The sequence below is a fragment of the Bidens hawaiensis genome, unplaced genomic scaffold, assembly GCF_021521415.1.
Source record: "Bidens hawaiensis isolate Kalapana, Puna unplaced genomic scaffold, B.hawaiensis_p1.1 tig00007410_1, whole genome shotgun sequence".
NCBI lineage: Eukaryota > Viridiplantae > Streptophyta > Magnoliopsida > Asterales > Asteraceae > Bidens > Bidens hawaiensis.
Genome location: NW_027491514.1, coordinates 257,329 through 272,478, shown reverse-complemented (window position 1 = coordinate 272,478; position 15,150 = coordinate 257,329). Strand labels below are relative to the sequence as shown.

The 15,150-nt window shown below is 37.5% G+C and overlaps 1 protein-coding gene across 2 annotated transcripts; it reads right to left on the bottom strand.

The window, feature by feature from the left end:
• Positions 1 to 13,412: 13,412 nt before the first annotated feature.
• Positions 13,413 to 14,921, bottom strand: LOC143635094 (endochitinase EP3-like). 2 transcript variants are annotated; one of them, XM_077102992.1, is made up of 3 exons: positions 14,472 to 14,921; positions 13,581 to 13,989; positions 13,413 to 13,534 (listed from the first exon to the last, which is right to left on the bottom strand). In XM_077102992.1, exons 1-2 carry the CDS (start codon positions 14,863 to 14,865, stop codon positions 13,589 to 13,591), a joined length of 795 nt encoding a protein of 264 aa, XP_076959107.1. In that variant the 5' UTR covers positions 14,866 to 14,921; the 3' UTR covers positions 13,413 to 13,534; positions 13,581 to 13,588. The 2 variants fall into 2 exon arrangements, with proteins under 2 accessions (XP_076959107.1, XP_076959106.1); XM_077102991.1 differs by having other exon boundaries at positions 13,413 to 13,989.
• Between the last annotated feature and the right edge of the window lie 229 nt (positions 14,922 to 15,150).

The window sequence follows — 15,150 nt, the reverse complement described above, 5'->3', positions numbered from 1 at the left end:
ATCAGTTGAGCATCAGGCGAAGTTACGGATAACTTCGCCTAAACCTTAACTTCGCCTGAAACTGAATCGGCGACAGTAAGGTTATCGAACATCGAGTATCTGATGTTTCGGCTAGTTTAGACGATTAAGTAGACTAGACTACATGATATTAAGGCAATCTGGACGATCAGTTTGCTCATGAACACGTAAAAGCTTGTTTTGAAATCGGGTATAGGTTTCGAACGTCCGAGGTCGTTAACCGGGTGTCGAAACAACCTAGGAATGACGACATCGAACATCGAGTATAACATATAGAACCCGAACACACCTTGAACAATGAATGAAATCGGAAACAAAAGGATAATCGGATGAAAAATTCCGGATAAGTTCGCTGGGTATAAGCTCGCTGAATTGAAAGATATGAACTGTGACTCTTGAAAATCCTTATATAGGGGCGAAGTTATACAGGCGAAGTTACGGATAACTTCGCCTAGGCGAAGTTATTCACAAGTTCGCCTGTTCAACAACATCGCCTATATTTACAAAATCAACCCTTAAAATTTGAACATTTTGCATTTAACTTTTAAAGGTTTCCTTTAAGAATTAAATAACACGATCAAGTCCAAGTAACCAGTTATAAAATCATAAACTACCTAAGTACGAAAAACTTTAAAAAATTAAAGAATTAAAGTACAAGGGATCAAATTTCAGTCTCGATAGGGACTACTACGTTTTAGAAAAGATCCGAACAGGAATCATACTAAGTATGTGACTGTCACATAGATCCGTGTTTAGCTGTATTATGACATAAGGAAACATGTTGTAAGCAGGTAAATAACTTAAGATGGTTTTCATCGTTTCTGTGATACGAGTTAAGTTCAATTTAGCCTCAAAATTTAAGTGGGCAACAACTCAGAGATTATGATGCCTCCTATCTATTCTCAAAGCGTATTTGGCTTTCCCCAAGTCACCTCGAATTGACTTCGACCCTTAGTTTGTAATTACTCTTCATCTGCTTCCCGTTCTCTTTCTTATTCCATGATTAAGAAGTCTTGATATCTTTAACTCTAGAATGTCTCAATAACTGATAATAATAATTTTTTTTTTTATCAAACATTCTTGTAGACTTCCGAGTAGTAAACAACTGCAAGTCCCGAATCTGGATCACTGCAGTTTCTTGAAACGCTATCTTCACGGGAATCAGAACACTTATGGGCTCGTGTATGACTGGGTAACCACTTTTCTGCCTATCATTCGGAAAGATATATATGAAGACATGCAAAACTCTTAAGGAGTTTCCACGTAAAATCGAGTAGATTTAGTTTGTATCACATCTACTTTTACGCACCATAAAAAGTTACCATGACATACAATGACTGTCCTAAAGCCTTTTAAGCCTAATAACTTCACTAGTTAAGCACACAGAATCAGTATATGTATCATTTTCCAAGGTTGGATCAATTTTCTGTTAAACATAGCAAACGAACTTCTTGCGAAGTAGAAGACTTGAAAAATAATTTCATTTCCCTTGTAAAATTTTTAACATTTATCGCCCCGATCAAATCAAGTCTTCAGGTGAACGGCTATCCCGAAGATCCAATAGATCAGCTGGACCGACCACATACTAGTATGTGTCCTTATAACTAAGTATGATCGACTAATTTTAAGCGAAAGAATGAAAACTCATCATAAACCGCCCCGGTCACTGTCAGTCATCTGGTTAATGGCTATCCTTATATTCTACAAGTAGAAATGAGGACCAAACATATCCTAAGACATGTCCTTCAAACTGAGGTAACCGACATAATTTTAAGCGATAGTGACGTTTTTTTTTTTTTTTTTTTTTTTTTTTGCACAAAAAGCATGGTTACTCGGGATTGATCATCCCATTTAGTTCAATAAGGTTTTGAAATCTGGATTTGTCAAACGCTTTAGTATATAAATCAGCGAAATTATCAAGCGTATCCACCTTTTCAAGAACAATCAGTTTCTTCTCAGCACAATCCCGTATAAAATGATGACGTATGTCAATATGTTTAGTTTTACTGTGTTTCACGGGATTGTTAGTTACTGAGATAGCAGCTGTGTTATCAATGCAAATAGGAGTAAGTAAGAAATTCAGACCATAGTCGCGCAACTGTTGTTGAATCCAAAGAACCTGAGAGCAGCAGTTGGATGCGCCATGTATTCTGCCCCACAGGTTGAAATTGCGACTGAAGTCTGCTTCTTGCATTGCCACGACACCAATCTGCCACCAAGAAACTGACATCCTCCAGTTGTAGACTTCCGACTCTGATTGCACCCTCCATAATCAGAATCCGTGTAAGCGACCAGCTCCAAGTCTCCTCCTCTCGGGTACCACAACCCCAGCTTCGGCTTGCCCTTGAGATACCGCAGTATCCTCTTCGCACCCTTCAAATGAGATTCTTTTGGATTTGCCTGAAAACGTGCACAAAGACAAACAGCAAACATTATATCAGGCCTAGAAGCAGTTAAGTACATTAAAGAACCTATTATAGCCCGATATTGAGTTGGGTCCACATCTGCATCACCGACTGATTCAGCACCCAATTTGTGATTGACGCAGATTGGAGTTTCATATGGAGAACTGTCCTCCATCTTGAAGCGTTTGAGCACATCATGAACATACTTCGTCTGATGAATGAACATCCCGTCCTTCTTCTGATCAACCTGCAATCCTAGAAAGAAAGTTAGTTCACCCATAGCACTCATTTCAAACCTTTTCTTCATGACGGCCTCAAAATCTTGACACATGGAGACTTTTGATGCAGCAAATATAATGTCATCCACGTAGATTTGCACCAGCAGAAAGTCGCTTCCATCTCTTTTGAAGAACAACGTGCTATCAATTTTCCCTCTTTCAAAACCATTTTCGAGCAAGTAATCAGATAAAGTTGAATACCAGGCACGAGGTGCCTGATGTAATCCATATAACGCCTTGCTCAATTTGTACACGTGATCTGGAAAGTCTGGGTCAGGAAAACCCGGAGGTTGCTCAACATACACAACCTCATCAACTTTCCCATTCAAAAACGCACTCTTCACATCTAGCTGAAATACCTTCATCTTTTCATAAGCAGCAAACGCCAAAAACAATCTTATGGCTTCCAACCTGGCGACAGGAGCGAACACTTCATTATAATCAATCCCCTCTTGTTGATTAAAACCTTTAACGACTAGCCTCGCCTTATTCCTTATAATGATCCCCTTATCATCTCTCTTGCACTTAAACACCCATTTTGTGCCTATAGCATGCACATTCTTTGGTTTTTCAACCAAAGTCCAAACTTCCATCTTCTCGAATTGAGCCAACTCTTCTTGCATGGCTTCGACCCACGAGCTGTCCTTTAAAGCCATTTGATAATTCTTCGGTTCAATCTGGCTTATAAAGCAGGTGTACAGACATTCATTGATTATTCATGTCTCCTTAATGCTTGTATAAACACAGGTGTGCTCATTCAAGCTACTTCTAGTTTGTACACCGGAGGACACATCACCAATCACATTCTCCAAAGGGTGATCTTTATGAATTCTCGTGGTTGGTACAGAACCGACATGCAAATTGTCTTCCAAGTTAGAAGAGAGCTCGTCAATGGTTGTTTCATGCTGAGAGTGAAATGGATTGAAAAATTCTTCTTCAGTCGAGGCAGCAGGGGTACCGATAGTGTTTGATGAGGAAGGTTGACATTTATCAATCAGCTGTCTTTGTAATAGAATGTCTTCCTCATCAAGGATCATCTTCGTTGCAACTCTCTCTTCTTCTTCAGCAATATCCAAAAACGGTACGTTAAAAGACTTGAAGAGTTTAACATAGTCGAAAAACTCAGCAGGTCCGTTGCTTGGTTTTGGCGGTTGGTAACTTGTGATGTCGGTGTTACACACCACCTCAACCTTGCTGGTCGATGTATTGAAGACACGTATGTTAGGAGTCCCAACAACATAACCGACTAATATTCCTTCATCGGCTACTTCACCAAATTTAGAATTTGTCTTCAAAATCGAACAAGGGGACCCGAATGGTTCAAGACCACTCAAATTGGGCTTTCTCCCATGCATAAGCTCGTAACACGTTTTATTATGCCTCTTAACCGTTAAGACTCTGTTCAGGACATAACAGGCTGTAGCAACAGCTTCAGCCCAGAACACCACAGGAAGCCTCGAGTCAGCCAGCATTGTTCTGGCTCCTTCTATTAACGTTCTATTCTTCCTTGCAGCCACTCCATTCTGTTGCGGTGTATACGGAGCGCTGTATTGGTGTTCAATCCCTCTCTGAAGGCAGAAGATCTCCATCTCAAAATTCTTGAACTCCGTTCCATTGTCACTTCTGATGAACTTAACCCTCTTATCCATAACGTTCTCAACTTTGGTAATCAAATTCTTCACCATCTGAGCCGTTTCATCTTTCGATTTCAGGAAATACACCCACAAATATCGTGATTAGTCATCAGTGATCACCAAGCAATAAAAAGTACCTCCTAGACTTTTTGCATTCACGGGACTGAAGAGATCCATGTGAAGCAGTTCTAGAGTACTGGCAATAGAGTTGACCTTCTTGGTGAGATGGGATTTCTTGTGCTGCTTTCCCTTTTTGCACGCAATACATTTGTCTTCAAAATTGAAACTTTTTAAGGGAACACCCAGCACAAGCCCATTCCTGACAATGTGGTTCATCTTCCGAAGATGAATGTGTCCCATTCTCCTGTGCCACAGTTCGGACTCCGTTTCGCTCGCTTTTGACATAAGGCATGAAACTTCCGTGGCTGTTTCAGTAGACCTCATATCCATAGTATAAGTATTTCTATCACGTGGAGCCTTCATCAAAATCCACTCTTCTGGTATCTGAAAACCAGGCTTTAACACAATTGCCTCATTCTTCGTGAAATGAACGGTATACTCCTTATCACAAATCTGTGATACACTCAGCAGATTGTGCTTCAACTCTTCTACAAAGTTCACATTCTCAAGAGTCATCTTTCCATTCGACACCGTTCCTCTTCCAGTAATTTTGCCACCACTTTCACCGGCAAAACTAACTCTCCCTCCTTGAACAGGTTTTAAATCGTGTAACAAGTATTTGTTACCCGTCATGTGCCGGGAACAGCCGCTATCTACAACCCAAAGATTGTGGGCAGCCCTGTTCAACTGTTCCTGCACAATAAAGCAAAAGATTAGAATTTTGGGATCCAAGACCAATTGGTCTTGGATCTATACATCCCGAACTTTGGCTTTTCACAGTTAGTATTCGCAAAATTTCTGTAAGCCCTATTAGGAAACCACCTTGGAGATTGAGTGTGGGACCTTCCAAACCTAAGTGAATTGAAAGAATTATATCTTGTGGTTTGGTTATTTGCATTGTAAAACTGAGGTTTGTTTCTGTGAAAACCTGAATTAGTTACATTTCGAAATTTTGAATGGTTTTCATTTTTAATAGTATTAGTCTTATTCTCAGTTTTATTAGGCCTCACACCTCTGAATCGCGGCTTCAGAGGGCAATCTGCAACAAGATGTCTTAATTTATTACACCTAAAACAACACCTATGCTCCACTTTCTTTTCAAAGGTTGTTTTGAATCTCGAGGTTGTGTTACCGGCCCGTTCGTTTCACATAAGGTGGGACGTACGGGTTTAGTGGAGTACTTTTCTTATTAGTTTTATCTTTTTCTCCACCATTGGGTAACACATTCTCCTCTTTTGTCTTACCTGATTCGGACGACTTCTCCGAATCTGATGAGACTGGACTTGCAACAGAAATTTTCACACTTGAAACAGGCGAACTTGTTTCGCCTTTACTAACAATTGGTTCTTTACTCGAAACCTTGATTGGAACTGTCTGAGGAACTTCAAAATCAACAGATTTCTGAACACTAGGGTTATAAGTATAATTGTGGTTATAAGGTGGTGGAACCTCGTGATAACCAATTCCTCCCCTCTTCGCAGAGGTACCTTGATCACTAACAAGGTGATCAAGAATAGCTGAGGAATTTCTGAACTGCTCAAGTTTTCGGTTCAGTTCCACCACTTTCACCTGGTGGTCAGCAATCTGTTTTTCTCGTTCAGCAATAAGTTTGGTCTTTTCTTCCAAAACCTCATAACTTAGATCTATCACTTCAATTTTTTCAGCAAGTTTTGTTTTTAAGCTTTTAACATCTTTTTCACACGCTTTTATTTTAATTTTGTAACTGTTCTCTCTTGCTTTCATAAAGTGATGATCTTCTTTAAGAGTTTTAAATTCAGCATCTAAATGAACATACTGATCAGTTATGGTAGCAAGTTGCTCAGACAAGTTCTCACATTTAGTACATATAGGTTTAGAACATACCTCGGAGGACTGGTCCTTGAGATCTGCCATGAAAGCTTTTTCCTCTCCAGTAGCTTTCACTTCTCCGGTGACCTTCTCACATTCTTCATTCTCAACCTTAGCCATATTTGCCTGCTCAAAAGTTTCATCCGAATGCAGGTTCCAGTTGTATTCACCTGCTTCTCTAGACATCATGGCACTGAAATCTTTACTACTCCCATTGTACTGTGCAGACCTGCCTTGACCACGTTCAACTCTCTCGTTTCTGCACTCTTTAGCAAAGTGGCCGTTTTGTTGACAGTTATAGCACCTCACCTTAGTCTTGTTGAACCCAGGCCTGCCACCAACAAACTTTCTCCCTGTCTTCCTCATAAACCTCTTCACCCTCCTCACAATCATGGCCATCTGCCATTGTAGATCCATCTCTTCCATATCATCAGCATCTATTTGGTCATAGTCTTCATCAAGCATCGCTGGATCAACAACCTTCCCTTGGATATAGTTCTCATATGAAGCAATAAACGAAGCATAGAGGCCAAACTGCTCTTCAGCAGATTTGACGCTCATTGGCATCTTAGAGTAGTTATTGCTTGAAGAACTTGAAGAGCCACTACTCTGGCTTGCTGTCTGTTTAGTACCACTTGATCCACCGGCTACAAAGCAAACATCCCCATTTGAGTTTACTGACACATGCCCCTCCTGTGAAGACTTGGCACCCGACTCGCCCTTCGTGTAGTAGGCGGCAGAATCAGTCTTTGAACTTGAATTGGAGTTTACTTTAGCACCGTACATGCCTGGATCTTGAATCTGATCCATAGATGTTTCTTTTCTTACCATATTAAGCTCAAAAGTTCTGAGCTTGTTGACAGTGGTTTCAAGATCATAAGTAGGGAAGTCCTTGTCTTCCCTCATCAGTACAGTATACATCTCCCATTTTGGTGGGAGGGCATCGAGAAGCTTCTCAACTATTTCTTCTTCTCGGTAGGAAATAGAATAGTTGCTCAGCTCAGTCATTAGATGATAATATCGGGTGATAATATCATCTAGAGATTCGTTCTTCAAAAATTTGAAGACGGAAAACTGAGTTTTGAGCAATTTGATTTTTGAAGCTCGAATTCCTACATTCCCTTCAAATCTGTTCTCAAGAGCTTCCCAAAGCTCTCTAGCTGATGTGTATTTTCTGAATGTATGGAGGATCTCCTGTGGAAGAGCCATTGTGATTGCAGCATGGGCCTTGCTCTCGGCCTCATACATCTTCTTCTCTTCCTCTTCCATCTTACTGTACTTTTTGATCTGGTCCCTACCTTCGTACTCCATTACAGGTGGAATATAGCCATCTTGGATGCACACCCACATTTTCACATCCTGGTACTTTACATATTGGATGAACCGATCCTTCCATGCGACAAAATCGGTTCCCTTCAGCAACCTTGGGGCCTTTGTAGCTGACCCCGCTTCAACTTCCATCTTTACAAGCTCCGAGATGTTGATCGACGACATCCTTCTTGAAGAGAAGAAACCTGAAAAATAAATTTTTTTTTTTATTTAATAAAGTACTGTAGGCGAAGTTAAGAATAACTTCGCTTAAGTAATAACTTCGCTGGATCTTTCTTAAATTCGCGTGACTGGGCGAAGTTGAGAATAACTTCGCTTAGGGTGAGCGAACTTAGGAAGTAGGCGAACTTGAAGAGAACTTCGCTGAGTTAGGCGAACTTGAAAAAGTAGGCGAAGTTGTGAATAACTTCGCCTCTCCTTATATCTTCGCCGAAACCCTACGTATCCTGACGGCAACTTCGCCTGATGAACAACAACTTCGCCTGACGAACAACACAGTTTCTGCAGATCTGTAAAATGGATTTTAACGAGGTTTTTGACGGTTTAAAGGCTTGAACACACTGGTAGGAGGTTAGAATGAGCAAAAACACCGAAAACACATCCCGCGAAAAGTCGAAATGGGACGAATTCTACACCCGCGTGAATATCCCGAACCACACAATCGAGCAAATGCTCTTATACCAATTGTAGGTTCCCTGGACGGATCTCACGAGATATCTCGATATACACAGGTGCGGAATCCCTGTGTAGATCGTTACGGACGTAGAACACAAATCACACGAACACACGTCAAACACACGTTATATATTAGCTCAAACACACGTGACGAATATCACAGTTACAGATACGTTACAGCTGAATAACCAAACAACCGAACACTCGAACAACCTAAACCGATCTATCTTAAACAAGCCGTAACATCTAATATAAATACACGACAACTTCCCCTCAGGCGAAGTTGTCCATAACTTCGCTTGTTCAACAAGTTCGCCTAGGCGAACTTGTTGACAACTTCGCTTGAACAAAAACATAAATAACATTACAGACTCGATTACAGACACTAGACAATGAACTACTGACATTTATGCACCAACCTAAACCGATCTATCTTAAACAAGCCGTAACATCTAATATAAATACACGACAACTTCGCCTCAGGCGAAGTTGTCCATAACTTCGCTTGTTCAACAAGTTCGCCTAGGCGAACTTGTTGACAACTTCGCTTGAACAAAAACATAAATAACATTACAGACTCGATTACAGACACTAGACTATGAACTACTGACATTTATGCACCAACAATAATTCCATACCATGGTTCAACAACCATTCTTTTATCATCCATAATCTATTACCATAAGCGACGGTGGTGGCCTTTCCATCGACCTTTTAATATGGTAATAATAATAGTTCAGCAATCAAACTTACCATCAAAATGAAGCATTTTACTTTTTAAACAAATCGTACTGTTGTAAACTAGCAATGAGTACAACAAATGTATGACTATCAAAATTGATAACTCGATACATACCATACTCAAGCTATTACCTTTTTTAACCCAACGCGATTGGAAGGGGGGGGCGTCACCCCGATAGATCTACCAATATTTCTATGCCCTTATTAATTCGGTTAACATTTATTTAACCAATTGTTGACTCGTCTCACTTTTTAAACGGTTTATAAAATAAAATACTTTTATAAAACTTCAATATAAATATCAATATAAAGAATATGCCTTTCCCCCAAAACACAATAAAAAATGATTCGAAAACGAGGGGTTGATAGAGAAACTCACGGTTTGTAGTCTTTCGTTCCAAAATCTCGTGTCCTACATTAGTACACGTCTTGTTAATAAACTTAGTATTTAGTTTATTAATCCTAATCTAGTGTCCACATAAGCAAATAAGTTCCTATTAAGTTAACAAGTACACATAGTTCGTTTTTCCGTTAACTATTATTTAAATAACTAAATTAATTAATAAACAATTAAAATATACAAATATAATAAAATATTTTAAGTTTCAGTTGCTGGAAAGTTTTAAGAAAATATTAATCTTTTATTTTTCATAATTCTTGTCGGTTTTGTCGATTTTATGTTTAAAAACGAATCGTTTGATTCTTCGTAATAAAATGTAACTTTTAAATCATGAAAAATACTTGTTACATATATATTAGTCGAGTTTTATAAGTTACATTGTAAAAATATGTTGTTTTCATTTTTGTTAATATTATCTTAAAATAGCAAATTTTTAATGTTTTCGTGTCGGTTTTCGCGACACGAACCGTTTAGGACTAAGTTATATCATCTTGTCCTATATATTAAATTATGTTATACATGAGTATCCTACAGCTTTAGGGGTTGTTCTAAAACAGTCCTTAAAAGTTGTGTCGTTTTCGTTTAAAAAGTCGTTTTCGTTTAAACAAACCATTAAATTAGATTTGTGAAACGGTCCATGATATTACAAAGTGGATACATAATGTGGTCAAAGTATAGTGTAGGGTGTAAATTATATATATCTCAAAGTTATTATGATATATATATATATATATATATATATATATATTAAATAAATTAACCAAATAGTATTAAAATAATAAATACTCGAATATCGTGATATTTGTTGTTACATAAAAGCGGGTCGGTTATGATTAATAAATACTAATATAAAATCCGAGTTGTTACATGAGGGGTGTTTGGCCATGGGTTTTTAAGAGGGAAACGAGGAGGAGTGTAGAGTTGTGAGTAAGATTGTAAAGTGAAAGGTGGAGTGATGGGGTGGTTACAACACATGGATCTTCTAGAAGTAGCAATCATTAGTTAGGGAATTTGGAGAGTGATTATTGGTGGAAAAAGGAGGTGGGGTGTGAGGTGTTATAGAAACCGGCCAAGGAAGGGGGGGTATGTGAAAGGGTTGGGCTATAAATAGGGATGGCAGTTAAACCCGGACCCGATGGGAATACCCGAAACCCGACATAATTGGGACGGGTATTACCCGTTCCATTAGGGTTTGGGACGGGTTTGGGAGGGGTTTCGAAATTTTTCACGGGTCTGGGACAGGTTTGGGATTTATAAAATACCCGGTTACCTGACCCGATTACCCGATAACATTGACCAATTTACCCAATTATATACCGATATACCCGACATAATTTTTTACATATTTTATATATATATATATATATGTTTAGTATATAATAATATTAAAAATAATATATTTTTCCGCTTTTGTTAGTTCTATTAACTTAAAGTTATCGTAACATTTGAACAGTTTAATATTATTATATCTATAATATATATAAACGAAAACCTAAATATCCTAGGTGTCGCGATGTGGTCGCTCTCCATTTTTTCGGAGTCATCAGATTTGTTGATTTTTAAATTGAGGTTTCTCATGCATATGACCCGAATTCATGGTTACGGGTCTTATCAAACCACCCAGATATTTCTTAAACGGGTTAAAACATCAAATTAAATTAAAAATTATTTTCACTAAATTATTGATGTAAAAATCCTATAAAATAGGATATACTAAAAATTAGTATCTTGTTTATTTTAAAAAAGATATATATATTATTTAAATTAAAAAACCAATTTGATAGTAAAAAAAAAATAAACGAGTCTTAGGTCTCATCAAACCATAAGTATATTATTAACTTTCATAAATATTATTTATAATTAAAAAACCAATTTTATAGTAAAAGAAATAAACGGGTCTTGGGTCTCATTAAAACCATATAGCTTTTAAATCGGGGTATAGCATCTCATTTATTTGTCAAACAATTTATCATCAAGCCATAAGTATATTATTAACTTTCATACAATAAAAAAATATAAATGCAAAAAATAAATAAACATTAGAACAAATAATATAAAACAACCCCCGTAACACGAGGGATAAAAACTAGTTATATCATATATATTAATCTATTAAAATATAATTTGACTCTTCAATTTCTTAAGGACCTTATCAACTATTTAGTAATTGATTAGTATATATATATATATATATTGTCAAAACCCGATAGAAACCCAATGGGTTTAATTTGGGTGTGCTCGACGGGTATGCCCGAAACCCGCGGGTTTACCCGATACCCGATGGGTAATTACCTGATAAAAACCCGACGGGTCTGGGACGAGTTTTTATTATCGGGTTCGGGTCTGGGAATACCTAGACCCGTCCAAGACCCGACCCATTGCCATCCCTAGTTATAAACTAGTTAGTACCGATCAATCGTTTAACGTATTGCGTGATTTAGATATTCAAACGGATCCCGTTTTTAATAATTTTTGTCATACTTTGAACGAAATCAAATTCCTGGCAGTATGAACTATAAAAACTATTTTTCTGAAAATAATTTGTGTCAGGTCCTTTCCGGGTCCTGTACTGGCTTGTGCTTATTTATTTTTCAGTTTTTACGATTCGAGTCTTCCTAAATTATGTTTATGTATTGTCTCACATGTTTTAATATATATTTTGAACTTTTAAGATTGTTTAATCAATCTAATGATTTATTTACTTTCTGGCTCGCTGCCCGAGGTTTTTGCACGTTTTACTCGTTTCGTGTCAGAATTTTGACTTTTTGTTGAGTTTGCAAGATATTAAACTTTAATAAAGAGAGATTTTATTAAATAAACGATATTATGATGGATAAACATGATTACATTAGTGAAAATTTTTGCCAGATGTTACAATTAAAACCCCGTTAAGTTTTCCAGTTAGTTTCGTTAAGTTAAGTTAAGTTAGTTTAAATTAATTAAATAGAATAAAATAAAATCAATTAAATATTAAGGTAGGACTTGGATTAGGGTTTATAATCTGAGCCGTTCTCACGTGTCTTCGAGTTCGATATCCGGACTTTTCTTTTCTTTGCTATACGCGACCGGTACACTTGCCGTTTGTGTGAACTAGGATAGGTTGTTTTGTTTTTAAAGCTTAGTCGCGATTCGTGTTATATATATATATATATATATATATATATATATATATATATATATATATATATTCGCACATCAGTATTGGAAACCATACTACTCAACTTGAGGGGGAGTGTTAAAAAATAAAATAAACGAAATGATCATCTATGACATTTTTTCCTTTCTTAGGATATTGCTGCGGCCAATGACAACAAGACATAAAAGTTGAAACACCATCAATCAAGGATTCGCATCTTCTGCCTTTCATTATTAAGCCAAAAGTTCATATATTTAATTGTATTGTTCTTCCTTGTAAAGATACAACAAAAAACTCAATCAATAAAGAAACCTTTTTTGATTTTCATTTTACAATAGCATGGTGGTGACGGTGGTGTTGGTGTTGGTGGCAATAGTGGTGGTGGTAATCAGGTGGTGTAATCTACAGAGTAAGGAGAAAGATGAATGAAATGAGTAAAAGGGGGGGGATGAATTTGTTATTTGATGAAATTGGGTTCCTTGTGTAATCGTTAATTACATTCATTGACCAGCATAACACTCATTTTTTTCATTTTCTCGGTATGAGTCATTCCATTCCCCGTTTTATTCTTGTCTACCAAACGCTTCCTTAGTTTAATTAAAAACTATTTAGTTATTCAAAATAGTTTACGAACGAGTGTGCCCGTCACCGACGAGTGTTTCTCCGTAACTTGTCAATATATAACCCGTCGGTAAATAATCGGTAAATGTCATTCTATTAGATGCAAGCGACAGATAACCTTTGTGATTCTCATGGTATCCCAGCAGTCTTATAAATTATATAAAAAAGGACGCAAATCCTGATCATATGTAAATACAAATCATTACAAACTTTAGAAACTTAAATCATAGTCTTTTTCATTTATTTCAATTAATATGGTGTAACACGTATAGATAATATATATACCATATAGGTATATCTGTAGAGACAGAGTCCTTGAACAACAATGTTATACAATTATGAATATAAAGTTTTAGGATAGATATCCCATAACATCACATAGCCTAACATTGAAGGTTATCGCCAGGTGCAACTCCAAATTGGTTACAGTATTGAGTGTAGTATTGGACACGAGCACTTACTTTGTCTGGACTACCACCATTACATTCGTTTCCATTGATTGCTCGAATAGTCGCTCCAAAGCCTTGACCAATGACCGAGTGGACGCTGTTCATCCAAAACCACAATGCGGTCCGAAAAGAGATCACAGGATCTGTGGCCACAGTTTCGGGATTGTTGAGCCCGTCAAACCCAATGCTGTTGCCGGCTGCACCATAGTTGTAGTTCCATGACAACTGGAGTGGACCTCTCCCATAATAACTTTTGCCAGGGGTACACGGATATTGAGTTTTACTATTATCGCAATAATTCTGTGGAGGATTTGTTTCTTCAATGTGACAAAAAGCTGCTCACACATGAAATGATAAGACAGTTAATAAAAAGAATAACTTTCACTGACGTACACATTCGTCAGTGAATGCTGATACCAACGGCATTCTATCATTGATATTCCATCAGAGAGATAGTAATGAATTCTTGTCGTTACATTTTAATTGATAGATAAACGACCGGCCAGATCTAGACTTACCAGCGCCAGATGGTCGTTGGTTATCTCTCGGCTACCCCGTTTCGTACTTGTTATTAATCAACGAAGGATAACTGATGACTTTTTAGTTTGCCTTTTTTAATTAATGTTACCGGCCTTTTATCTTTTTACAGGATTGTCTGTTGGTAATCACCAAATGATTTAGTCCACAACGATGTTTACTTAAAATAACAGTATATTTTAGTTGTAATTTAATATAGATCTGTAATTATTTACGTAACATACTTCTGTAAAATATATAACTACATTTATAAAAATTAAAAGTAGTAGAATTATCTTACATCCAGTTTCATGGGTAACATGTGCAAAGAAAGCCGCAATCTCCCTCTTTGAATCATCTTCCGAACCAGCCTTTCCGAACTCGCCATAATTTCCCACGGCTTGAAGAAAGGCAGTACGCGTATAAAATCCTCTCCCTCTGCAATCGCCCCCTGCTTGATTGAGGATCCCATCGAAAAATGCATCTGTCACAACGCTACTAACATCAACATTATTAGTTGGAGTCGTGGTACACGGCCCTGCTTGGCATCCGGCTCCACAGTATTGATCGCCACTGCCACAAAAACCGTACTGGCTGCAGCACAAGTCTGGACTACAGCCGCAGTTCTGGGCAGCGGAGCTGAGGATTCCGGCCAAAAGTACTCCGGAAACTAGGAGGATTTCGTATGTTTTCATGGTGGTTTGTTTGTTTGATGTAGTTTGTGGGATTGTGGATGTGAATTTATAGCGAGGGAGAATTAAAAAGGTGGGCTCACTTTAGTTAGTCTTTTCAACGATTAAAGTAGGAAACAACCGATGCTTTTCTAAATAAACTTTTATTCAAACACTTAGTCATCAACGTTCTCTGAGTTCAAACTCTCTTACATTGAAACCAATAATTTCATAAAAGCCATAGAAAAATCTATTGACCATCACACCAAAATGGTAATACTCATCATTTTGTGGGTCAATTTATTTTAT